We start from the raw sequence: 26,755 nt of genomic DNA, 5'->3' as shown, positions 1-26,755 counted from the left end.
ACAAGATGTGCTGTAACTCAGACTTTCGGCTTTAATTTGAGGGTATTTACATCCAAATAAGGTGAACGGTGTAGGAATTACAACGGTTTGTATATGTGCCTCCCACTTTTTAAGGGACCAAAAGTAATGGGACAGATTAACAATCATCCATCAAACTTTCACTTTTTAATAATTGGTTGCAAATCCTTTGCAGTCAATTACAGCCTGACGTCTGGAATGCATAGATATCACTAGACACTGGGTTTCATCCCTGGTGATGCTCTGCCAGGCCTCTACTGCAACTGTCTTCAGTTCCTGCTTCTTCTTGGGGCATTTTCTCTTCAGTTTTGTGTTCAGCAAGTGAAATGCATGCTCAATCAGATTCAGGTCATGTGATTGACTTGGCCATTGTATAACATTCCACTTCTTTCCCTTAAAAAACTCTTTGGTTGCTTTCGCAGTATACTTCGGGTCATTGTCCATCTGCACTGTGAAGCGGCGTCCAATGAGTTCTGAAGCATTTTGCTGAATATGAGCAGATAATATTGCCCGAAACACTTCAGAATTCATCCTGCTGCTTTTGTCAGCAGTCACATCATCAATAAATACAAGAGAACCAGTTCCATTGGCAGCCATACATGCCCACGCCATGACACTACCACCACCATGCTTCACTGATGAGGTGGTATGCTTTGGATCATGAGCAGTTCCTTTCCTTCTCCATACTCTTTTCTTCCCATCACTCTGGTACAAGTTGATCTTGGTCTCATCTGTCCATAGGATGTTGTTCCAGAACTGTGAAGGCTTTTTTAGATGTTGTTTGGCAAACTCTAATCTGGCCTTCCTGTTTTTGAGGCTCACCAATAGTTTACATCTTGTGGTGAACCCTCTGTATTCACTCTGGTGAAGTCTTCTCTTGATTGTTGACTTTGACACACATATACCTACCTTCTGGAGAGTGTTCTTGATCTGGCCAACTGTTGTGAAGGGTGTTTTCTTTACCAGGGAAAGAATTCTTCGGTCATCCACCACAGTTGTTTTCCGTGGTCTTCTGGGTTTTTTGGTGTTGCTTAGCTCATTGGTGCGTTCTTTCTTTTTAAGGATGTTCCAAACAGTTGATTTGGCCACACCTAATGTTTTTGCTATAGCTCTGATGGGTTTGTTTTGTTTTTTCAGCCTAATGATGGCTTGCTTCACTGATAGTGACAGCTCTTTGGATCTCATATTGAGAGTTGACAGCAACAAATTCCAAATGCAAATAGCACACTTGAAATGAACTCTGGACCTTTTATCTGCTCCTTGTAAATGGGATAATGAGGGAATAACACACACCTGGCCATGGAACAGCTGAGCAGCCAATTGTCCCATTACTTTTGGTCCCTTAAAAAGTGGGAGGCACATATACAAACTGTTGTAATTCCTACACCTTTCACCTGATTTGGATGTAAATACCCTCAAATTAAAGCTGAAAGTCTGCAGTTAAAGCACATCTTGTTCATTTCATTTCAAATCCATTGTGGTGGTGTATAGAGCCAAAAAGATTTGAATTGTGTCAATATCCCAATATTTATGGACCTGACTGTATATGTACATATATTGGACATATCAGTAACAGTTTTTCCTTATAGCTAATGATAAGTTTACTCTAAAAAGAGGTTGTTTATTTTTTGTACAGGGAATTAATCCTTTGCTATTAACAACTTTAGAAAAGTTCTAGAACAAAATCTTTCTTACCTGCTGTCCCAGTGCCCTCATCTCAATCTCAGCCGTACATTTGCTTATGACAAAAGGCACCTCTTCGGGGAAGTATCTTGGGAAATTGCAGAAATCCACACCAAATAAGGGCACTTTGTTGGGCAGTTTCTTGTGACCGCATTTGATGAGTAAACTTTCTAGGCATTTCTTGTGACAAATCAAATAGCACTATAAAGAAAAGCAAAAACAACAAATAACTCAGCTGAACATAACTAAATTGGCAGTAAAGAGAGAGTTCATTGTCCCATCAAATAGAACATTTTTTTTTTTAACCACTAGCTGTCCGGGAAAGATTTGAAATGTTAAAAATCTGCATTTTTTGCTAGAAAATTACTTTTAGGCTCCATGCACACTGGAGCTCATAAATGGACATCTTTGGAGCTTGGGCGTTTTTTTTAACAGCCCATAAACTCCACTCTATGTTATCCTATGTGTCCATGCACACATGGACGTTTTTTAGCTTTTATCAGAACGCCATAAAATCGTGTTCAAAGAGCCGTTTTTCTGACTACAAAAAAACGCAAAACGCCGATAAACGCGCATAAACGCTAGTACAAAACGCTGATAAAAGCGAGTTTTTCAACCAGCGTTTTCTGCCAGCAATCTGGCGGCCACAAAAAGCTTTTTTGAGCTCCAGTGTGCATGGAGCCAGAACCTCCGAATATTGTATATTTTCTGAAAGCAGAGGTCCTGGAGAATGAAATGGTCCCTGTGGCACATGATACTTGCAAAGCCATTTTTAAATTCAAATTTTCAGGAAAAAATACACTTAAATTAATTTTGGTGCACACAAACACAATATAATGCTGAATTTTTTGGTAAAATATAAAAGATGATGTGCTGTGTAAATAGATACCAAACATGTCAAGATTTAAAATTGCACATGCCTGTGAAATGGCGACAAAATAAGATACTGTATCGCTCACCCCCAGAGGGGCTGCTGTAGATACACAGGTTCTCCCTTACTAGTGCGGAGGCTGCTAGCCGCACAAGCACAGATACCACATACATCAACAATTCAGGCTTAGTCTAGGGGATGTCATTTTAGTATTTTTAACTTTAACATAAGAGGGGTTTAGGGTCACAGGATACCCTAAAACGATCAATAGCAATAATAGGAGGACAAACTTCTCACTAATCTTCTCTATAGCCACCTTTCCTGGAGGTAAAATGGTCTGTACATCTAGGACTCTATAAGAGCAGTCCCAGTCTATATAGCAACTTCAAAAAGTTAGTTCCCTTCTGGCACTTGCACAACTAAAAGTCCACAGCAAAGTCTTTACTCTTTACTTTACTAAAGTACTTTACTACAGTGTCCTAGGGGCTGTCTGCCACCCAGCTTTCACAGGTAGATCCTCAGTGAGAGAGATAAGAAGATCCTTCTCCAGTCCCAGGACTTCAGGATAGTGCCTTCGAGCAAATACGATACTTTAGCAATCTTCCCCAGGCCCTCAGCCCAGGCCCTACTGAGGCCCAGACTGCAATCTCCTGTCTCGGAAGCTCTCTCTCCTAGGTGCAGCAGCCCCCTAGGGGACTGGAACCCTCCTTGGAAAGGAAAGAACACTCCCCTAGAGCTTCCCAAACATGTATCACCTCCCCAGCCACCTTCTGGACACCTCCTTCCAGGGAATGGATTGGGCATGATAAATTTTCACACTGGTCATTTGTATCTCCCTGCCTTATAATATGGAAGTTTCTTCCAGAAACAGGTGGGAGAAATCAAACACCCAGCTTAGGAAACCCTGAACAGACAAAAACAATCAATCACTGCTCTAATCACTACAGTAAAGCCCATAACTAAGTTTAACCTAGCGACCTCACTAGAGGAGGGCACTCGCTACGGTACCTAAAACTAGGTGAAACTTTAAAATCCTTTTTTATAGCCCTAGAATAATTTTTTTCACTGTGATACCTCAGATGTGTGTCAAAATCACAATTTACATATATGTGCTAGACCTACGTACACGTTTGCATTTGCGGGGACTGGGATGCTTTAAATTATTATTTTTCTTTCATTTTCTTTATTTTCTTTACATTTTTTTACACTTTTTATCTTTTTTTTTAACTTTATTGCTATCACAAAGAGAGAACAAGCCTTGGGCAGGTGATGGGTACTCTCTATGGAGACATCAGAGGTTTATTAGACCCCTGATGTCTCCCCTGCTCTTTAAAGCAGCTGATCAAACACAGATTGTATTTGATTAGCTGCTTTCCTGGCTGTAACAACCGGGGAATGACAGCCATGAGACCTAAGGAATTTTTCACTTCCAATTTCTTTCCTCATAGAGGAAATTGGGGAAAGAATGTTCCTCCATCTCTTCTGTGGGAAGTCGTTCCAACAACTTACCATGGGCTTCCCGGAGGAATGGGAGAGCCTGGGAACCACCGCAGACGAGGGGTGGGTGAGGGGCTTTCAAATAGAATGCCATCAATGCACCTTGCAATCAAAATTTGCTTGAAAAATAAAGATTTATAAAACACTTGTAAATGTTCACCAAAACAGGCTAAAACTGATCAAAAAACCATTAGAGTTTCCATTTCTCACCTCGTCACATTCTACACCAGAGACCATGAAGCCTTCACACTCCCTACACTTGGTTGGCACTCTAATACGTCGAAGACGGTGGGTTTGGGCAGCTGGTGACATGACCAAGCTTGGCAGACTGAAGCCATTCTCAGAGGCAGCATCAACAGAGTCTGTGCGATCGCAAAGAGAATTTGGTTAGAAAAGAAAACATTATTAGCTGTGTATGATTGCTCATTGCATTACTCACCAACATCCTCTGCATGAAAGGAATCTCTTTCATCTGGGTCATCAGAGGACATGGTCCCTGTGGAAGAGGCTTTACCAACTTTTTTGCCAAAGTGACCTGTATAATTTAGAATAACATGAGATGGCATCTTCTGTGGTACTCGGCACAGCACAATATAAACTACACTTTCCTGCAATTAGAAGGATTGTTACATGTCATAGGTCACACAGGCCCCAAGATTAGGACAATCAAGTTTCAGAGGGGCAGAAGTTATGGACACATAACACTTCTAGAGGGTACCTGAGGAGGTTTCCCAGGAGAAGTACCAAGGAAAGTCCCCTGGGAGCACATCTGGGATTCTGGGATTTCCTTTAGGCCCAAAACAAAAGGTACTTCCACCTAAGAGAAGTTGAGCAGAACTTAAAGACAGAAGCAACCCAAAACCTTATCTGCTGATCTACTGAGAGTCAAGCAAGTTCCATAAGATTGTTGATTGGGGAATCACTGCATCTCCTTTGCATTGATGTAGGTTGGCATACTTGGGCCCTGATGCAAGATACCAACCAGGGCCAAGACAGGAAGGAAGAGGAAATCCCTCCAAAGTGAGGGAATCCCTGGTTGTCACTAGGTTCACCAGAAGTAGTGTCCTCATTGGAAGATTTCCCTTCTACACCTGTGCTGGTGACAACGCAAAATGTGGGATTTTTATCACTTCCACCCTTTATGTTGACAACAAACAGGACAAATAGAGAGGGTGAATCAATCACCCTAACTGGACACAGACAGTAATAAAACCTGACATGTGTTTTAATCCCTCTACACTTTATCTAAAGGTGAGGAAAAAAGAAAACTTTTGCCTTTGGCTATACTTTACATCAGGTTTCAGCACTTTTTTCTGTGTCCCTCCTGGCACCTGCTATTTATTTACATTAGATAACAAAGTTGGCAGACTACCAACTCACTGAAGTAAAGAGAGCTGTGCTACTGAGAGAAAGGGAAGCTGAGAAGTTTCAGCTACAAGCTTTGAGGATAAATTACTCCATAGTGGTTGCAGCTACAGAGGTCAATAGAGGCTTGTTTTAAATGTTGTTTTGTTTCTGGCCACAGTTCAACTTTACAGCCCAAAATCACATCTCCAGAGGGCATACCCTTAATGGTTTGGGCTCGCAGAAAGTGGATGGAATGACACTGGGTTGAGTGCGCCTTTAACAAACCAGAACCAGAACAATATCATTTCCACTGCAGCTAATATGTCCATGCTATTCTTTTCTCTATCTAACATCAGCAACCCTTATAGGCCCTCTTTTGCACCAAGCCCTCTTTCGCACCAACTCTTCCCTCAACTTTTATAACTCCTCACTACTTTATACAGTTTGCCTCTCCTTCTCCTGCACACTTGCTCAGTGGTATGGAGATGTAAAAGGCTTTTGGAATTGACTAAGTAGACAACACCAGGGACCCAGTTTCAAACACTGCAACCCAACTGACCCCTGTTGCATTCTTTAAGGACCCAGTTGGTACCACTGATGAAGGTATTATCCAGAGAGTAAGCCCAGAGCTCCTGCATTTTAAGGTATCCTTTTGGTTCATATCCTTCTTCCCCATAAGTAATTCTCTTTTACGATATATTCAAAAGCATTTAATATAACTGTAGCCAAGTTAACCCATTCCTCAGTACAAAGTCTTATTCTGATGTTAAACAAAGCCCTGGCAGTTTCAAAGTAATGGACTTTGTGTAAGTGGTGCATTCAGAACGCAGAATACTCTCACCCCTATGGATAATAAGCAATACATTCAAACTGCTTGTCAATATTGTTGTTTAGTATGCCTTTTAAATCTCATCACCTGGACATTCTGTAGGAGATTCCAGCGACCTGGGTTCACTGCTGCCACTGATACTCTCAGAGTCATTGTGAAAAATCTTGTTTCCCCACGAGCTTCGTTCACCTAAAAGAAAAGAGACATTGACGTGTATCCTTTAACACTGTGCATTTGGCTTTTTTAAGGTGTACTTATCCTTTAAGGAAATATTATGGCCAATAAAATGAAAATTTCACCTGCAGACATCCTTGCAATATCATCTGTCTTGACATTTAGGTCAGACAAAGAGGAAGACACTCTAACCAGCTGCACGGCATTCTTCCTTTTGCCTCCAGGGGACGACCTACACAACAAAGACTGGACAGGTTAGATCTTGGGATAAACAAACCTACCAAAGTTCCGTTTGCAGAAGTGTTGGCAAACCCAACAGGAAGCCTGCAAAAATGTATTGCCAAACCATACTGAAGTCTATAGGAGCAGAATCTTTCTATTTTTGTTAGCCTTTGAAGTCTATATTGCAATCTATTTATAGTGGAGGTCCAAAAAAAAAAAAAATTATAAGCCAGCAGCTACACATACTGCAGCTGCTGGAATTTAATAATAGGACACTTACCTGTCCAAGGGTACAGCGATGTCGGAACTGCAGCTGATGTTTCCATCAGCTCTCGGGCGCTGGCACCGCCATTGTGGGTAAGGGAACCCGGCAGTGTAGCCTTACGGCTTCACGCCGGGAACCCTACTGCACATGCTTGAGGCCCCGCTCCTCTTTCCTACTGGCCCGGGGACAGGGGAGGAGGAATGAGGAGGAGGAGGGAGCCCCGATGTGACGTCATGGGACGCGGTGCGGACTCCCAGAAGTGGGAACAGGATACCTGTCAAAGACAGGTATCCTGCCCCCCCCCCACAATTGGCACCTGAGGGGGAGAGGAGACAAATGAGTGGAAGTTCCACTTTTGGGTGGAACTCTGCTTTAAAAACTGCATGGCTAGCTGGGCTCTGCCATGGGGGACATATGCCAGTGCAAAAAAAACCCCAAAAAACAGTTAAGCAAGAAGGGTCTTTTAATGCGGCATAAAAAGCAACATATACAAATCCTTCAAATAACAAAATAACATGCTTGGGGGATGTCTTAAAGCTGCCCGTGAAGTCAGGTAGCAGTACAATGTAGTCCTTTAGGCCTCATTAACATGGGTGAACCAGGCAGACAGCATTCTTATCTGTGCATCTATCCTGCATGGATGTGCAATTGGAGATGTGCTTGAGGATTCCTGCGGGTCTGTGCAGCTGCCCGCCTGTCATTAAATTTGATCAGGTAGCCTGCACGAGGCTGCATGGAATACCTGTGCAGGTGAAGATACCCTTTGCAAGGGACCAGTAAACCCATGTGAACGAGGTCATAAAAGTGACATATTTTGTTCACGAACAGCATGGCCACTGCTAAATGACAGATCCCCAGCCGGCTTCTCTTTGTCAACAAACTTGCTGGAGATCTGTCATTTAGCAGTAGTAGCACTTCTTGAATTTTGAAAAGTCTTAGGCTAGACATATAGTTGTATATTTCTCTATCCATGCTAGACAGCATGGATAGAGGCATCTTCCCTGCTGACTATGTTATTCAGACTGCCAGAACCAGCAGCTGTCTAACTACCTGAACATCCGTCATGTATGGACAGCTTTACTTCAGCAGCATCTTCTGTCATTTAAAGTTTTTGGTAGATGAAGGAGCGTTAAACCATCTGATAATTTTCTTCTGGAATACCATTGATGAGATATGTACTTTTAATTTCCTGACACTGCACACCTGCTGTGGTTATTACCCAGATAGCAAGGATAACTTGCCACAAATTTGTGGCAGTGTTGAATTGTAAGTGTGCTAACTTGCTGCACATTTTCACTGGCAAGTTGTATACTTGCAGAGCACTTGAAGTACAAGTTCTAGTTGACACTTTTCCAATTTGTAGAAAATTTGCGTGGCAAGTCTTTAGCAAGAGCAAAGTTGCAGTGGTGAGTCTACAGCAAGAGCTCTGCAAGCCTACAGCATGGAAATTCAGCCACAGTTACCCCTGTGGCTGGATGACTATTGCACAACATAACTGAACCAGAACTTGCAGAATGTTTTCTAAGAAAGTTGATCTGGAGTCATGCAATGCGGACTTGCTGCAATTGTGCAACAAATTTGTGAAGCCTGGCAAGTCTAGCAATAGCTTAGCAAGTAATTTTCAAACTTGCAGCTCAATTGCTTGCTATCTGAGTGTGAGGGATTACCACTCTCCTTGTTATTTTTTTGTTATATTTCCTAAATCATGAAGAAGGAAACAGGTGGTGTAGAAACACACATAACTTCCAGGTGGACAAAAGCCAGGGAAACCAGGGACTGACCCATCCCACTGTGCTCTCTGTCTAAAATAAAATATCTTTTTTAATTGGACTGATCCTTTAAAATGAATAAACAATATTGGTCTTTAAGCTGGGACATAATTTTAAGGATTACCGGTGGTGGGTAAAGCTAGGTTACATAGTGAAAGAATTCTTGCTTACCAAGTTGTCTGGAGGTCATACAGTAAATACTGTACATCTACATGAGAGAATATGTGCACACCTAGCTATGTGACATGACAGTGGCAGAAGGCTTCAACAGTTATGATAAAATGCTAATATTCTGCCTGTGATCTGATTATGCTGTACATGTATGTCTGGGCTGGTATATCTTCATTGCAACCACTTCTAGCTATTTGTCCCTGGTTGGTTCCTGACAACAACCTTGCTGGTAACAAACTAAGACTTGTATGCAGGCTATAAACCTATTCCACCTACTCTGAGCTGTTTTGTCATCTGAATGAAAATTGCCTGCCCTGGTTCAAGATCCAACTAAATGGTACACAACAAGTTGACCATGAAGTAAGTAACTACAATATAATGTCCAACATCCTCCCCGAGGGTCTGGTGACATCACCTCTGGCCTGCAGGGATGTACTCCTGGAAGGTGAATTTTTCTGGCTCAGTATGCTTGCGTGGCAGGCTCACAACAAACTGAAGATATCGATCTCCAGCCTCATAGGGTTCACAAGTGCTGAACAGGTTTCCGTAGCCTGAGGGGACAGATTCACACTGTGTCCTCTTCAAATGCATCAGATTCTGGGTCACCTGTGAGGAGACAAACCATACAATTGTTCATGGTGGCAAAATTGTTAGAGATAATAGATTGTAAGCTTCACTGAAACTAACAGTTTAATATTCAGCATACAACAGTATATAATAGCACCATCACAGAAACATTGTGGAAGATAAAAATGTATACACAAGAACCTTTAGTCAAAACTATTGAAAACATTTGTTTTGAAAAATTGTGTTTAAGATTGTTTAAGGTATGGCCAGAAGAAAGTAGGATAGTTTAATTCTAACTGGCACACACAGGTAATATAGAGATTGGATTGGCATTTATCCCCCTTTGCGCACATTACATTTTGTATTGAGGGTGCAAGCCTTACATAGCCATGCAATGTCAGCCCCACCTTCCAACAGCCAACAGAATGGCAAAGTAGCATTAGGCTACATAGGTGCTCCAGTGTTGGCACTATTGCATCTCAGCACTAAATAGCTAAGGTGGCTCCACAACAGAGGACTTGCATCACTCAATTGCAAAACAGCCAACATTGCAGCTAACCAAGGGAAGTTTATGTAAATTCTTTTATGCATTCAGAAAAACATAACATTCAAAAGTTTCTAAATATAATTACTATATACTTATAATAGGAGTGGTTGGTTTCAGTATCATGGCTTACAAATCTATCAAAACCTCCACAAATGGATGGACCTGAGCTGGTTGAATTACACATCAGATTATTTTACTTTACCTGACCTTCCACTAATTCCCCTAAGGTCATTACTGCAGTGAACACTAAGGGGTTTATTTACTAAGACTGAAGAGTCCAAAACTGGTGCAACTCTGCATAGAAACCATCAGATTCCATTTTTTTGTGGTCAAAGCTTAATTTAACAAGCTTAAAATGGTTGTAAAGGCTGAAGGTGTTTTTACCTTCATGCACTCTATGCATGAAGGTAAAAAACCTTCAGTGTGCAGCTCGCCCCCCAATACTTTCCTGAGCCCGATCTCGATCCAGCAATGTGCACAAGAGCAGCAGCTCTCCCGGGTCTCTCACTCCTCATTGGCTGACATGCAGCAGCGGGAACAATTGGCTCCTGCTGCTGCCAACCGCAGCCAGTGAGGAATGATCAGGGGCGGGGCTGAGCCCCGTTCTGTGTGTTATTGGACACACAGAGCAGGGCTCGGGAGCGAACACGCACGTGTGGCTTGCTATGGGGCACTTGGCAGGTGGGAGGGGCCCAGAGTGCCAGCGGGGAACCCGAGAAGAGGAGGATTGGGGTTGCTCTGTGCAAAACCATTGCCCAGAGCGGGTAAGTATGACATGTTTGTTTTTTAGAAAATTGCCATTACAAACACTTGACATTAGAAGCTGAATGGCTACCATGCAGAGCTGCACCATATTTTGCACTCTCCAGCTTTAGTAAATCAACCCCAAAGTGCCACCATAACATGTTTATGTTAAATTGAAGCTTGTTTGGTAAGGGCATTGCTGTATAAGCAGGATCCCCTCAAAGTTCTACAAGTACAATGCTATATTTTCTAATGAAATCAGGAGATTCCAGCAACATATCTTTTGGTATTGGAAGGGTAGCCGTAGATTGTAAAATTATCTTTTAAGGCATGCCCCCACGCCCCTGAGTGCAGCCCACTTGGAGAAATACTTACCTTTGTCCTTGATTCAGCGATCTTCATTGTGCAGCCCTGTCCAGAGCCACACCGCCTGAGCTTGTGCCCAACAGCAGCACTCATGTGTATATATATATATAAATATAATAAACCTTTTACTGGTATTGGCAATATGTAGCAAGGGCTCTTTTTGGACTTTCTCTTTATCAGTAGGGGCAAGAGAGTCAATTAGAAAGTGTTTCCTAGAGAATCAAGAGTTCTTCTCTTAAGCCTGCAATGATTCAAAAAGCCTGCTTAGAAAAGATTGGAAGGACAGTGCATAGTGCAAGCAAAAAATCTAGCACTTGGAGTTGCTATGGAATATGTGGCTGTGTTGGTACAAATGGGCAATGGCCAGGAGGTCCTACTGAAGTTCAGTAATTGACGTCTTGAGAAAAAAGAGCTGCAACGATTCAAGCAAGTGACAAGGTGAAGTCTTATGACTTGTGTTGAGTAGGTCTTGTTCTTCTACCAGTCATCAGTTAAACAGGTAATACTTGGAGATTTCTTTGTAGTGACCTATGACATCTGTTGGTAACTACAAGCATTTCTTAGGTGGTATCTGGTGCTTGTGCCTCCAGATCCATTCTGGTATTCTCACTTTGGTGCCAGTTATTCCAGATGCTTTTTCAAGTCATCAAAAACTAGTTTCTTGGGAAACTCTAAGCTTGCTGCCTCTGAGAAGCCTTATTTGCCCTGTTTTCTAAAAATATCTATTTCCATGTACATTATGAGTGTAATATTTTCCAGTTGGCTCCTTTATTCTTATCAAGAACTATTCAGGGTAAAGGAGGTCACAGCGTAGATCTGCTTATGATAACACTCGAGAGAACTGACCTTAAGAGTCAAATATTCACTGTGTTGTCCTATGACGTATCCCCCAACACCAAATGAACTCATGAACCCAGAACTGATCCCCAAATGAATATTATGTGGTGAGTCTAATGAGATAATTGGATTATACAAATACTGGGAGTCATATTACAGGACTGGGTGTATATCCCAACACGCCAACAAGTCAAAATAAAAGATGAGTTCATGTTTTGATTGAATACAGCCCTGTAATGAATCATATTAATAACACAACAGTGTCAGACACAAAATTGGTTACACTGTGCAGAACAAGTTTGAGGCAGAACTGTGAACATTGGGAAGCTGCCGACCTTATAGAATATCAATATTTCCCATGTGTTTGCTTTTTATTATTATTATTTATTATTATTATTATTATTATTATTATTATTTATTTGTTTTTATAACAGCATCAACTTAAAATTTCATGACAAATTTTCGGTGTAAAGGCCAGGTAATCCCTTAAAATACAGTGTAAAGAATCAGTTCTTAGGCCTGCAAACATGTTATTTTTTTTCCTTTCAATTAAATTTTTTATTAAAATTTTGCATCAATATTAAGACAAACACAGTCTTTCACACAGTCTTCAATTACGTATCTCTCTACTCCTAAATAGTTCTACCACAATCTACATTCTTGATTATAGAATTCTTGAAACATCTTCTCCTACATCAACCCAACCCCCCAGCCAACTCGGAGGGGGGGGGGAGAAAGAAATTCTCTCTCGTCTCTCTCCCGTCATCTCCATCCGCACCTCCCCGCCCCACTCAACTAATTTACAATGTAACCCACTTCCAACAGCTTCCTCATTTTCGAGGATGCACAAATGAACAAAAAAGATTTCCATGAGGACCATACTGTGAGTAACTTCTCGCAATTTAGCATTGCGGTCAATTCTTTCATTTTCTACAAATATTGCATTTCTTCTACCCACTCTACCATTCCCAGGGGGATCAGGGAATCTCCACAATGTTGGTATTACAGTCCTTGCAGCTGATGAACAAAAGCGTAGGAGTCCCTCCTTGATCTTCTTAGCAGAGCCTACAGTGATGATGCTCATGCACTCTGAAGTGTAGTTGAGCATCATGGGAAATGTAGTTCCAAAACATCTCGGGTGCCGAGGTTCACCATCACTGGCCTAGAAGGATCAGCACCAGTGCTATCTGCGGTGTACAAGCTACTTCTCTATTAGTTGTGTCCCATGTGTTTGCTTTAGATTTGGCCTCTTCCTTATAACACTATAAATAGGGGGCACCTGGAGAACACCACATTGGAAACATGTAATATCTAGTAGTAGTAAGTCACATTCAGCTTGACTTATTCTGTAACGTTGAAGGTGTTTTGAACTTTATCTGAGCAACTTTTTTCAGTTCTAATGTTCAAAATGCTGGGTATGTTCCTGTTACTCAGAACTGAAGAAGCATGTTTTAACAGAGTAAGGACATGAGTAGGGGTAAGCAGATTGATTTAGGGAAAACTAAAATGAATTACCTTAGAACAATAGATTTTTGATTTTGTTGTCAGTGAAACTTCACTGAAGTAGAAACTCACAGTTTTATTTATTGAGTTACGTGGTGGAAATTTACTTGAATAAAAAAAAAAATTCCTTTTAGTTACACAGTGTTTTTATGGGGTTTATTTAGTGTACTTTAGTTTATTTATATCGTGTCATTTGTATGTGTATGCTTTATTTTTCTGTAAATGTGATTGTTAATTGCATACTATTTTATTTTACTTTTTTCATTGTCTGTTTTTTTCTTTTTGTGGAAAAGATATTTTTCACAGAAAGAGACCCCCCCTCCACGCTATCTTAGTTTTGCAATTGCAAAGCCTGAATGGGAAACACTTCTTCCATGCCCTGATGCTGTAAAAGACATAGACTGCATGAGGGGGGCTGAACGCCACCATGAATTGCATGGTGCCGGTGTTCTGCCGAGAAAGTTCCCCTCGGCGGATGAGGACCCCCCTCTACTGCGCAGTCACAGCGCTTGCGCAGTAGGAGCTGGCGGAAATAGCTGAAGCCAAATAGAATAGAAATCAGCTGTAAGAGGGCCCCTCGCGGGCTCGCTTCGCTCGCCAAGCTTCGGGCACGGCCTCGCTTCGCTCGGCACTTTTTTATTCTCCCTCTAGGTCCACTTGGATGGTGGAGCTTGAACCTGGACCCAGGGTGCAGGCGCCGTGTACAGCAGATTGAAGTTTTTCAGCTTCGGCTATTTTCGGCGGCTCCTAGTTGTTCGTACTGTGCAAGCGCTGCGCCTGCGCAGTACAGGGGGGGGTCCTTATCCGCCCGAGGAACTTTCTCGGCAAGACACCGGTTTTAAATGTTTAGCAGTTTCTGATGCTGATTGGTGGACAACCAGAGCTAGACAGAAGTCAAACATGGTGCTATGTGTTTATCAAGGTACATGTGTTATATGGCTGTTTAATATTGATAGAGTAATTCTAAGGCTCTGTTCACATCTAGGCATCCCGGATCGAGGGCAAAATCGTTGCGATTCTGCCCATGTTCCCGAATCATGGCAAATCGCCGGATTGTCGCTCGATGAATCGTTGTAAAATCACGCAAACAGAATCGCGGAATGCCTATTGCCCAAAAAAAGTTCTTGTACTTTCCCACTTGCATTCCACGATTCTGTTTGCATGATTTTACCACGATTCATTGGGCGACAATCGTGCCATGATCGGGGTGCCATTGGAATTGATGGGGATTGCAAGGGTGTCCATGATTTCCTGTGATTCGGGATCGCGGGCAGAATCGCAGCGATTCTGCCCGCGATCCGGGACGCCTAGATGTGAACGGACCCTTAGGGAAGTCAAGGGAGAACTTCCACAGTTGAATACACTCCAGGAGATCAAAACAAAAGGCATTTAATGTCTTACTGTTTATTTTCTTTCCAAAGCAGCCAGTTGAAAAGCCTCTCTGTAGGCAGGTGCAGTCTATGTTCTCCACTGTAGGTGGCGCCCTGCACTGCAGTTGGAGAGGAAGTCAAGAGGAACTTGACTCTTGCAGCCATCTTGGATTAGGCAGAGCCTTTTTAAGGTCCTGGCAACGAGGTTTGGTGTGCATTTGCAAGTCGGTAGAGAAGGGACAGGTACCCTGCCTGTTAGGGACAGCACTAGTGACAGGGATAGATTCCTGGCAAGGAGGGAAATCCTAGGACAATCTCTCTGTACACCTGCCTATTGGGCACAAGACAGTAAGGCCACGTTCTACAAATGCTGACAGTCAGCTACAGTCTGCTCTCTACACACTGCTGGAACTGTGAGTTTTCCCGGTTGGGCTGCCTTCCCACTAGGTTATTTGTGAACTGTTTCCACATTATTTCAACACAAGTTCTGTGATTGCACTGGTACTGAGTGTGTTATTCTGCTGCACAGTGCTGCACCCCGCCTACAGGTCCCTTGTCAGCAGCAGCATAGCAGGGTCCTTGATCTCTGTGTTGAATCAGTGGTCTCTTTGCAGAGGTCAGACATGCCCCTAATGGGTCAGACCTTTAGCTCTGCAGTCAGCGAAGCTCATGATCCTTGCTGATTGGACAGCTCTGGCAGTAATACCATAGAGGTGTGTCAGACCTCTGCAAAGAGATCACCGCTTCCCCGCGGATAGCAAGAGCCACTCCCTGCAGCATGCTAGCAGTGGATAAGCTTTACTACTCAGGCTGTGGCTGTTTTTTCATGAAAAAAAAAAACTGTAAGATTTTGCACACCTTTTGTTTTGATAAACCTGGAATGTATTTGGCTGATTTAAACTTAAAACAGACCTTCAGTAATTTTTTCAACTTTCTATCTATTAAATCTTCTGCCCTTGTTGTTTTAACTTTGGATAGTAAAACATTTTTTTTCTGCCAGTAAATATCTTATTCAGCCCACTGTTTCTTGTCTGGTAAAAAGCCTAGGCTTATGATATCATGCACAGCTACCTCTCACTCTCATGAGAATTTGCCAGGAAGGGAGGGGGAGGGGATGAGTCATAAGAGGCCAATGAGAGCTGCAGAGCTGGAGGTGTGCCTCTGTGTGTCTGTGTAAATCCAGGAAGTGAACAGGCAGAAGCTTCAGCTGTCCACAGTTAAAATGGCTGTAGCCAGACTTAGTAGAGGGAGATTTCTGCAGCATATTTGGCAAGTACAGAATCACAGTATATATAAAATAATATGCAAAGTGGTTGGAGGGAAGCTTCAGAATGTCAAAGATGTTTTATTACAAATTATGTGAGCAGACTGCAGTTTCTCCTTAAAGAGGAGGTCCAGTCTGGGTGAAAAATACTGTAGCTGCTGACTTTTAATATTAGGGCACTTACCTGTCCAGGGAGCCCGTGATGTTGGCACCCCAGCCGATCTTCGGGTCGGTGCTGCTGCTGCCATTCCTGGTAAGGGAACCAGGCAGTGAAGCCTTTCTGCTTCACTGCTGGTTCCTTAATGTGCATGCACGAAGCGCATGGCGGAGGAATGAGGAGGGGGCGAACTTCCGGGAGATCCGGGAGCCGCGGCCCGTCTCCCAGAAGTGGGGAAGGGGACCTGTCAAAAACAGGTCCCCGTTCCCCCCTCCCCCCTGATATGACACCGGAGGGGGGGAGGAAGCGTATAAGGAAGCACATAAGCGTAAGTTCCACTTTTGGGTGGAACTCCACTTTAAAGTTCAATTGTGCCACTGAAGACCATTATAAGCCATAAACCACGGACCACATCTTTGTCAAAAAAATGCAATACTGAAAAAAGACTAGATGTTGTTTCAGGATCTACAGGTCATTAATCTGGATCATTTCTTGGCACTGGAAAAAGAAGCACTTAGTGTACGTTTTGTAGTCTGAAGAAAAGTACCAAGTGTGTGTACGTAAGCATGGAAAAAGCAAACTAAACCCTTCCACCTCCGAAGGCAGGGACAAAGAAAGGTGAAATCTTCCTCTAATACTGGTTCAAGCGAACATTCAGAGAATAATATTGGTGAAGAAAAAAGGCACATCCAATAATTGCCAGTAGATATTTTTATGGCATGTAATAATTAAATTCCCTTTTCTATCAAGAAAAACAAACCTTAAGCAGAAGAAAAACCTTTTAAAGAACAATTATCATATATGGAGCTGAAAGTTGGATCCTGTCACAGGCAGATAAGAAAAGACTTGATGTATTTGAATAGAAAGCACTTTGGGGAATATGTGGAGGTTTATTTGAGAATAGAATGTGCATATCAAGATATAATAATGAGTTTAAAGAGAAATATAAGGATTCTAGACTATCATCATTAATATGTATTGCTAATCTAAAATGGTCTGGTCATATTAAACAGATGATTGAAATTAGAATTTCAAATAGGATCTAAGAAGCAATAGTAGGTGGATAAAGACATTCTGACTCACCCAGAGGATGATGGCTGTATAAAATCATCAGACATTAAAGGAAGATATAAATCAGGAAAATGAGAAGCCAGGGATAGAAAAGAATGGTGGCACCTACTGCAGAAAGCCATAACACTCGGAGAGTATTGTGCTGATGATATCAAAGAAGGCATTCAGAGCGTCCCTTTAGATTTCCGTGCCCTCTCTTATCCCTTCCAGCCAACTGTGATCTCACCTAGAAAGCATGCACTTACTGTATAAAGGGATGTCACCAATGCTTTCGTTGCTATAACTTTGCATACAAAGAATATTAGATCCGCAGTCTACTTTATCAGTAAACAGAAGGAAACTGCAATCTGATGACCCCAGTAACTATCTTTTAAGGGACAGCAAGAAAAATGAACAAGGTCAGACTAACTTGATGGTCCTAAATGTATTTGGAACTTATTTTTTTTTATTTTAGAAGAGAACATATTATGATAATGTCTCCCTCTCCCACATTTTTTGCTCCTAATGCCTTTGAGTTAGGGAACGTATAGACTGGCCATTCATATACTCATCAGGGTGGGGCATATCAAGGACCAAGTTGAATTCTTTAATGCAAAATAAGGTCATTGACCTGGCTGTGCTGTATGTCGGGGATGCTATTAAGGGTGAATCTAACTTATCAGAAATATATTTTATTATAGCCTATGATAGCTCATTTACATGTATGTTAACTGTATCATCTCTCATAAGTTCAGGTTTAAAGCCATTCCCCTTTCAAAAAAAAATATATATTATATTTGAACTTCACCTCTTTCAACACTTGGTCCCCCTGGTTAATAAGTTTCCTGATGTGGGATATAATTCTCTGGCGGACCTTCTCTTGCTGCTCACTCCTGGCGTTTGCTTCCCCCACACAAGATCGGTACAGGACCTCAGCCTCTTGTGCCTGCGACAAAAAAAAAATAGCCTTCAGTTAGTGAGTCACTAATATGTGTAACAAATATAGATCACTTCCAGAACTATTCAATAAAACAAAGAAAGTTTGGGTTTGGGGGTAGGGACTTTCAGGAAGCCATGGCCTGGTGAGGTCAAGTATTTCCATCCCTAGGGACTTTAGTTGACATCATGGCCTGGTAAGGTCATAGATATCCATCCCATTGACATCTAGAAGGAAAGGTTAGTTAACAAAAAGTTAACTAACAAAGGGGGTGGGACTTTGTTGCCAACCTGCTTCACACAAAGTCCCACCCCCTTTGTTAGTTAACCTTTTGTTAACTAACCTTTCCCTCTAAACTTCCAGAACTATAGAGAGCCTTTGATTTAGTCCAGGTTATGGCTTCTCCTCTAACACTCCAATAAGTAACCCAACAGCCTATTCGAGCAAATATAATGAAATAATAGAGGAACTTTATATCTGAATAAACAGTCTGCATCCCAAGAATAATTTGATACAGGGGTATATACCACATATTATGGGCTAAAGAAAGGACAGAGTTTTTGAGAATGTTTTATTTTCAGGTTTCCATATTATGATTTAAACCACCCAAAACTGATCACAACGATAGGCTCTGGTGGGCTGAATTATCCAACCTCTTGGTTAACGACTTGAGAACTCCAGCAGCATATCTCTATAAGAATTTCCGTGCCAAGTTTTGCAACTTCTGCTGTACTACTGCAAAGTACCCTAGAGTTGTGAGAAGCCTATGGGCATTGCATCTCAATAGAATCTTCCAAATGCTAAAGTTTTAAAGCATGCTTTTATTTTAAAGTAAAAACATATAAGTTGTACTCCAAAACTTAGCTCTTCTTTCTGTGTGTAATTTCTCAAAAAAAGACTGCATACGTTGATGTTTCCACTCAAAACCAACCTTCCTTATGAGCAAGCAAGCAGTGGTGAAACACGTCAATAAAGGTTGGTTTCAGGGGGAGACATCAATGTATGTAGGTTTTTTTTTTGACAAATTAAATGCAGAAAAAAGAGCTAAACTTTGGAGTACGGCTTATATTTTTTACTTTTAACTGAGAGTGGAGATGGGCTGTGATAGCCAGCACCTCAGTCGTCCATCTGGGATGAAAAGAGCAAATCTGGAGCAGACTGTGGGGAGACGCAGCTTTTTTTATCCAGCTGTATTTACTAGTGCGACTTTTAACATCCAAGTGAAAGATATAACACCAACTTGTAAGTAAAAAAAACAGAATCACTGAGTTGGAAAAAGGATCTCCTTATGTCAGTATTTTGTTAAACCACCTTTTGCGTTAATTACAGCCTTTAGTCTGTTGGGATAAGTCTCTACTAACTTTGTACATCTAGACTTTGCAATATTTGCACACTCTTCTTTGCAGAACTGCTCAAGTTCAGTTTAATTTGATGTTAACAGTTTGTGGACTGCGGTCTTCAAGTCTGTGCTGTGTGCTTTGGGTCATTATCATGTTGGAAGGTAAACCCTCTTCCCATTGACAACTTTCTGGCAGAGGGCAGCAGATTTTCCTCAAGAATTTGATGGTATTTTGCCCCATCCATTTTTCCTTCTATCCTGACAAGTGCTCCAGTCCCTGCTGTAGGGAAGCACCCCCATAACAGGATATTACCATCTCCATGCTTTACTGTAGAAATAGTGTTATTTGGATGATGAGCTGTATTGAATTTCCGCCAGATATATTGTTTGGTTTTAAGGCCAAATAATTAAATTTTAGTCTCATCTGACCATAGCACCTTTTTCCGTGTGACCTCAGAATCCTCAAGATGCATTTTGGCAAAGCTCAGTGGTGACTGCATGTGACCTTTTTTAAGGAGTGGCTTTTTTCTTGCAACCCTCCCATACAAGCCACATTTGTGGGGGACTTGTGATATTGATGTCACATGCACACAATGACCACTCTTTGTCATAAATTCCTGCAACTGCTTCAGAGTTGCTGTAGGCCTCTTGGTAGCCTCTCTGACCAGTTTCCTCCTGGCTCTTTCATCCAGTTTGGAGCGACGTCCTGATCCAGGTAGGGTCTGTGTTGTACTAAATACCTTCCACTTCTTAATAACAGACTCCACTGTGCTTCTAGGCATTGATAAAGCCTTTGAATTTTTTTTGTATCCATCTTCTAACTTGTGTCTGTCCACAACTTTATCCTGGAGATTTTTTTGACAGTGCCTTGCCACCCATAGTTGATTGTTTGCTTCAGTTGCACTACCAGGGCCTGAAATGCTCCAGGAAAGCTCTTTTCATGCTGAGCTAATCAAAATGACCACAGCTGATCACAGTTGAAATCCAAATGACTCTGTATACCATGGAGAAGGTGATAAGTTACACCTGATTGAGTTTACAAGTCATTTTTCTTAGGGACGTGATCCTTTTTCCAACTCAATAATTCTGTTTTTGAGGTTTTTTTCATTTGTTTTTTTCTGACATGTTGGTGTTATATCTTTCAATTGGATGTTATAAGTTGCACTGAGTAAATACAGCTGGATAAAAGAAAAACCATGTCTGTCTTCATTTTAGGCTGCAAAGCAACAAAATGTGATTATTTTAAAGGGGGTGGTTCTTTTCTATACCCACTGTACTCTCATCTAGACCAACTGGGGTACAGACGCCTAAATAGGGTCCAGCACACAGTTATGTAGCAATTATGCAGGCTGTGCTTATCAAATCTCAAACACAGGATGGATCTTAGTCAGGGTCGGGTATCCCTCAGCTGACAAATTAGCTGTATTGCAATTGCTGAACACTTTTCATAGTCTGCATGCTCCTGAATGTGACACCTTGCTTTTTCTAAATTAAAAAAATTCTCAAAGTGCTAGAGATCACTGTGAGGGTACATATGGACACAAGAAGACTGCTGTCCAACATTAGTAGACAGTAGATTTGATGCATTAAAACATGACTAAATAGGAATCCTACAAATAGCATACCTCCCAACATTTTGAGATGGGAATGAGGGACACCTACTAGAAAATGTATGTAGGCATAGAACACGCCCCCCTGCCACACCCCCTTAAAGGAGAATTAACCAAAAAAAGGTTAATTAAATCCACAAGGGCTTTTTTTTTTTACCACTACTATTCCTTTATATTGGCTTTTAAAGTTTACAAATGCAACCATTTGGAATTTGGATGAAAGGTTTAGTACTGGGAAACACTTTTTGAAAGATAAAAAGTGCATTTTAATATACAACTATATGAATCAGTCCAAAATGAGGGACAAATGAGAGGGAAAGAGGGACAGAGGGACATTGCTCCAAATCAGGGACCGGCCCTCGAAATCAGGGACAGTTGGGAGCTATGCAAATAGCACTACTTAAAGGGATTCTTACAACATCCAATAATACCTGACATGTAATAGATAGAACAGAACATAGCCCATGAGTCACTATAAACATGCCACAACCTTTCTAACTGACTAACATAAGACCTTAAGCAATAATACCTCTTATTTAATGAGCTTTAAATAATTCTAACACCCTGAAACATGCCAGAGCCTATCCTTACTGCTACTGAATAATTGTTAATGAACAAGGAGCTTTGTGATTTCCATAAATGATCATGTTAAAGAACCCTTTAATGAGTTACATCACAGTTACATAACAGGTTATATTTCCACATTTACTCCATATTGGAAAGCTAAAGTAGAAAAATGACTGAACAGTAGTTACTAGAATTGGTTGAGAATGGAACAAATGTCTATCCGGAGCAAACTATGGAGTTGATTTACTAAAACTGGAGAGTGCAAAATTTGGTGCAGCTCTGCATGGTAGCCAATCAGTTTCAAACTTCAGCTTGTTCAATTAAGCTTTGACAAAAAAATAAAACTGGAAGCTGATTGGTTTCTATGCAGAGCTGCACCAGATTTTGCACCCTCCAGTTTTAGTAAATCAACCCCTATGTGACTTACTTATATCACTCTCAGCCCTTTGTATGGTCCAATTAGTCTCTTGTGGGATAACTGTCTATTCTGAATAGGTTCCGATCTTATAACTGCCAAGGTATCTGGGACCCAAGGGAAATTTTTCTCCACTCCCAAAGCCACTAATGCCCCGTACACACAATCGGATTTTCCAACAACAAAACCGTGGATTTTTTCCGAAGGATGTTGGCTCAGACTTGTCTTGCATACACACAGTCACAAAAATGTTATCGGAAATTCCGAACGTGAAGAACGTGGTGACGTACAACATGACGATAAGCCGAGAAAAAGGAAGTTCAATGGCCAGTGCGGCTCTTCTGCTTGATTCAGAGCATGCGTTAACTTTTATGCGACGGACTTGTGTACACACGATCGGACTTTCCGACAACAAGTGTTGTTGTCAGAAAATTTGAGAGACTGCACTCAAACATTTGTGTGCGGAAATTCCGACAGCAAATGTTCGATGGAGCATACACACGGTCGGACTTTCTGACAACAAGCTCACATCGAAGATTTCCGATTGTGTGTACGTGGCATAAGAGCTGTCTGCCACCTCTGTTAGATATGTAATGAGAATTAATATACATTATTTGTTACTGTATGTCTACTTCTCCAGTATAAAACAAAACTTCTTTATTTTCTAATTAAAACCTATATTTACATACCCAAATAAATGCAATTTTAATTTAGTGTTTTACCACAACATATTTGGAGATCAAGATTTTAAAGCGATGTTTCATTATTTTACAACTATAATCTTGTCCTAAAATACTGATATACACTATATTGTAGTGTATTGGGACACCTACCTTTATACGCACATTAACTTTAATGGCATCCCAGTTTTATTCCGTAGGGTTCAATATTGAGTTGGCCCACCCTTTGTAGGTATAACAGCTTCAACTCTTCGGGGAAAGCTGTCCACAAGGTTTAGGAGTGTGTCTATGGGAATGTTTTACCATTCTTCCACAAGCGCATTTGTGAGGTTAGGCACTGATGTTGGGCAAGAAGGCCTGGCTCGTAGTTTGTGCTCGAATTCATCCCAAAGGGTTGCAGTCAGGACTCTGTGCAGGCCAGTCAAGTTCCTCCACCCCAATCTCGCTCATCCATGCCTTTGTGGACCTTGCTTTGTGCACCGGTCCAAATCATTTGGTGGAGGGGGGATTATGGTGTGGGGTTGTTGTTCAGGGGTTGAGCTTGGCCCCTTAGTTCCAGTGAAGGGAACTCTTAAGGCATCAGCATACCAAGACATTTTGGACAATTTCATGCTCCAAACTTTGTGGGAACAGTTGGGGATGGTCCCTTCCTGTTCCAACATGACTGCACACCAGTGCAGAAAACAAGGTCCATAAAGACATGAATGCGCGAGTTTGGGGTGGGGGTGGAGGAACTTGACTCGCCTGCACAGAGTCCTGACCTCAACCCGGATAGAACACCTTTGGGATGAATTAAAGCGCAGACTGCGAGCCAGGCCTTCTTGTCCAACATCAGTGCCTGACCTCACAAATGCGCTTCTGGAAGAATGATTAAACATTCCCACTGACACACTCCTAAACCTTGCGGACAGCCTTCCCAGAAGAGTTGAAGCTGTTATAGCTGCAAAGGGTGGGAAAACTCAATATTGAACCCTACAGACTAAGACTGGGATGCCATTCAAGTTCATGTGCGTGTAAAGGCAGGTGTTGCAATACTTTTGACAATAAAGTGTATCTGCTGCTTGTTCTTCTACAATAATACTATAACTTGTCAGACAGTCAGCCCCAACTTATAAATCTTACAGCCATCCTTCCTTACATGTTTCATCACAAACCGTGGCTTTGTCAGGGGACAGTGTGCAAAATGCACTATATAAATGCTCAGTGGTGTGCAACTGGTTTAGACTGAGAATAGAATTTGAGAGGTCCTACACACAATTAAAAACCCAGCAGCAGTATGAACCCTACCTAACTACAACTAGAAACAGAATTATCTTTTGTGGCCTTGACCACTTAAGCTAAATGAGGCTTTGACCCTACTTGTAGTCACAAAGATTGGTTTAATGCTTCCTGGTGCTGTTTGGTGTTACCTTGGTCTGGGCCTCCTCACGGGATCTCCTGCGTTTCTCCACCAGTTTATTTGCACTTCCTGGGTGGCCTCCCATATTCTGCTCCTCCTCAATCTTGGCACTTAGTTGCTTGGCTTTCTCCAGGTCTTCACAGCGTTGTATGTATTGTTGTCGAGCCTTGCGCAGCGAGCTCAGGGTGTCTGTCTGTGAAGGAAATAAACAAATGTGAGGCTGTAGTGGAATATAACCAAATAATCCAAAAAAGAGCAATAGAGGGACTTTAAATATGCTTTTGAGATCTGAATGTTCTGTAGTGGAACAAACTTTTACAGCATTAGAAAGGTTAGATGACTTGTTGTGCTATAATATTTTCACACAAGTAAAAGCTGGGCTCTGATAAAGAGGGAATTCCCTTTGAAACGTGTCAGTATTGGCAGACCCGTGTGGCATCTTTCCAACATATAAGAAGCTTTCGTAGCAGTTCTGGTGGTTCTCCATGTGGATCTTCATAATGAGCATGCCATTTTTATTGGTTTGTGAGTCTGATAACCTATTTTTCTATTAATAAATGGTGTTTAAAGATAATGCACGGGGCTGTTGTTCTCTCTCTCTGTTTTTCTGTTTGCTGGAATTTTTCAAAGGGGTATTCAAAGGGAACACCAAATAATGCAGTTATGTATCTCACCAGTAGGAATGGGCTCAGACGTGTTCAGATTCTAGTCCCAACCCACCTGAGTAATCCTGCCGTCACTGCATTCCGCCAATCATGAGTAGCGTGTGTATGTGCAGCTGCAGGTAGGGAGATGCGTCACGGCCCATGATTGGCGGTGTGCAGTGATGGCTTCCTCGTGGGATTTCTCAGTTGGGTTGGGATTAGGATCCGAACTTGCCTGAGCCCATCCCTACTCATCAGTCTGCGGCTGCTCCTTCACGGTCCAGTCTCAGAATGTGAAAAGGGAGGTGATCTATGCGTCCCCCTTAACTGTAGTAGAAACATTTTTAATCCCCAGGCTGGCTATGCTGTATCTAGTGGCTATCCAAAAATATAACATTTTTAATATAAAAACAGCAATATGAAAAAGCAAGCATGTGCACATGTGGAAATTGTATGTATTTATTTCTTTAAAGCAGATGTCAAAGCAAAATAAAAAAAATAAAAATGCAATGCATCTTCGCAAAAAAAATGTACATTCTTCCATTTATTCCTTTAAAGACCCTGCAAGTACAGAAAATCACCATCATCCCCCATCATGTCTGGCCGGCAGTACTGCCACTGAACATGACCCATTCAAGTGAGAGGGGCCTCACCACAACTGCCCTACAACCACGTGTAATGCGCAGTATTTACAGGGTTAAAACTCGTGGTGAGGAGATGACAAACTGCCTCCTCACTGCCTGTCAAATTCATGGTGGATTGTTTTTCAGAGGTGCGGCAATGTTAGCCTCAGTGACTCACTGCAATTGATCCGAATTTTCACTTTCTTTAATAAGACCCACTTAGCTTTTAATATGAGGAGTGTGCTAAGTGTCGTAGGCCAAATTAACCAAATAAGATGACCTTTTGTTGATTTGATGCTTCTGGGCAACTGATTATCATTTCTGCTTTCAATACATTGTAAAAGACCAGCCGGTGACTTACCACATTTGATATAACTCACCATTCTTTTCTGTTCCCTTAACCACTGCTCTCGAAACTCCTTTCGCCACTTCTCAATCTCAGTCTTCTTTGCTGACAGGGGCTGAAAGACATTAGCTTATCAGGCATGGGTAGCTTTCCCTGTACACTGTATTACCAAAAGTATTGGGTCACCTGCCTTTACACACACATGAACTTTAATGTCTTAGTCCATAGGGTTCAGTATAGAGTTGGTCCACACTTCGCAGCTATAACAGCTTCAACTGTCCACACAACTGGAAGGCTGTCCACAAGGTTTAGAAATGTGTCTATGGGAATGTTTGACCATTCTTCCAGAAGCGCATTTATGAGGTCAGGCACTGATGTGGACGAGAAGAACCCTAAGGTGTTCTATCGGGTTCAGGTCGGGTTCAGGTCAGGATCCTGTACAGGCCAGTCAAGTTCCTCCACCCCAAACGCAGTCATCCCTGTCTTTATGGACCTTGCTTTGTGCACTGGCGTGCAGTTGGAACAAGAAGGGGCCCATCCCCAAACAGTTCCCACAAAGTTGGGAGAATGAAATTGTCTAAAATGTCTTGCTATGCTGACACCTTAATAGTTCCCTTCACTGGAACTAAGGGGCCACGCCCAACCCCTGAAAACCAACACCACACCTTATTTCCCCCCTCCACCAAATGATTTGGATCAGTGCACAAAGCAAGGCCATAAAGACATGGATGAGCAAGTTTGAGGTGGAGGAACTTGACTGGCCTGCACAGAGTCCTGACCTCAACCCGATAGAAAACCCTTGGGATGAATTTGAGCGGAGACGGCGAGCCAGGCCTTATCGTCCAAATCAGTGCATGACCTCACAAATTATATATATATATATATATATATATATATATATATATATATATATATATATTCTACCTTTCTACCCATCAGGTGGC

General features: G+C 41.9%; 1 protein-coding gene across 4 annotated transcripts in view; it reads right to left on the bottom strand.

Annotated features, from left to right (window-relative positions):
* The window catches only part of GMIP (GEM interacting protein), a 152,089-nt gene that overhangs the window by 39,237 nt on the left and 86,097 nt on the right, over positions 1-26,755 (bottom strand). For all 4 annotated transcript variants that reach the window (XM_073622506.1, XM_073622507.1, XM_073622508.1 and 1 more), the window contains 9 exons: positions 25,846-25,926; positions 24,209-24,391; positions 18,060-18,197; positions 9,262-9,452; positions 6,545-6,651; positions 6,333-6,434; positions 4,509-4,604; positions 4,280-4,431; positions 1,714-1,902 (listed from right to left, as the gene is read on the bottom strand). In XM_073622506.1, coding sequence (XP_073478607.1) covers positions 1,714-1,902; positions 4,280-4,431; positions 4,509-4,604; positions 6,333-6,434; positions 6,545-6,651; positions 9,262-9,452; positions 18,060-18,197; positions 24,209-24,391; positions 25,846-25,926 — 1,239 coding nt within the window. The remainder of the gene's footprint in view (positions 1-1,713; positions 1,903-4,279; positions 4,432-4,508; positions 4,605-6,332; positions 6,435-6,544; positions 6,652-9,261; positions 9,453-18,059; positions 18,198-24,208; positions 24,392-25,845; positions 25,927-26,755) is intronic.

Source organism: Aquarana catesbeiana, linkage group LG03 (assembly GCF_042186555.1).
Source record: "Aquarana catesbeiana isolate 2022-GZ linkage group LG03, ASM4218655v1, whole genome shotgun sequence".
Lineage (NCBI taxonomy): Eukaryota > Metazoa > Chordata > Amphibia > Anura > Ranidae > Aquarana > Aquarana catesbeiana.
The sequence above is the reverse complement of the archived record's forward strand: the minus strand, read 5'-3'. Positions and strand labels throughout refer to the sequence as shown.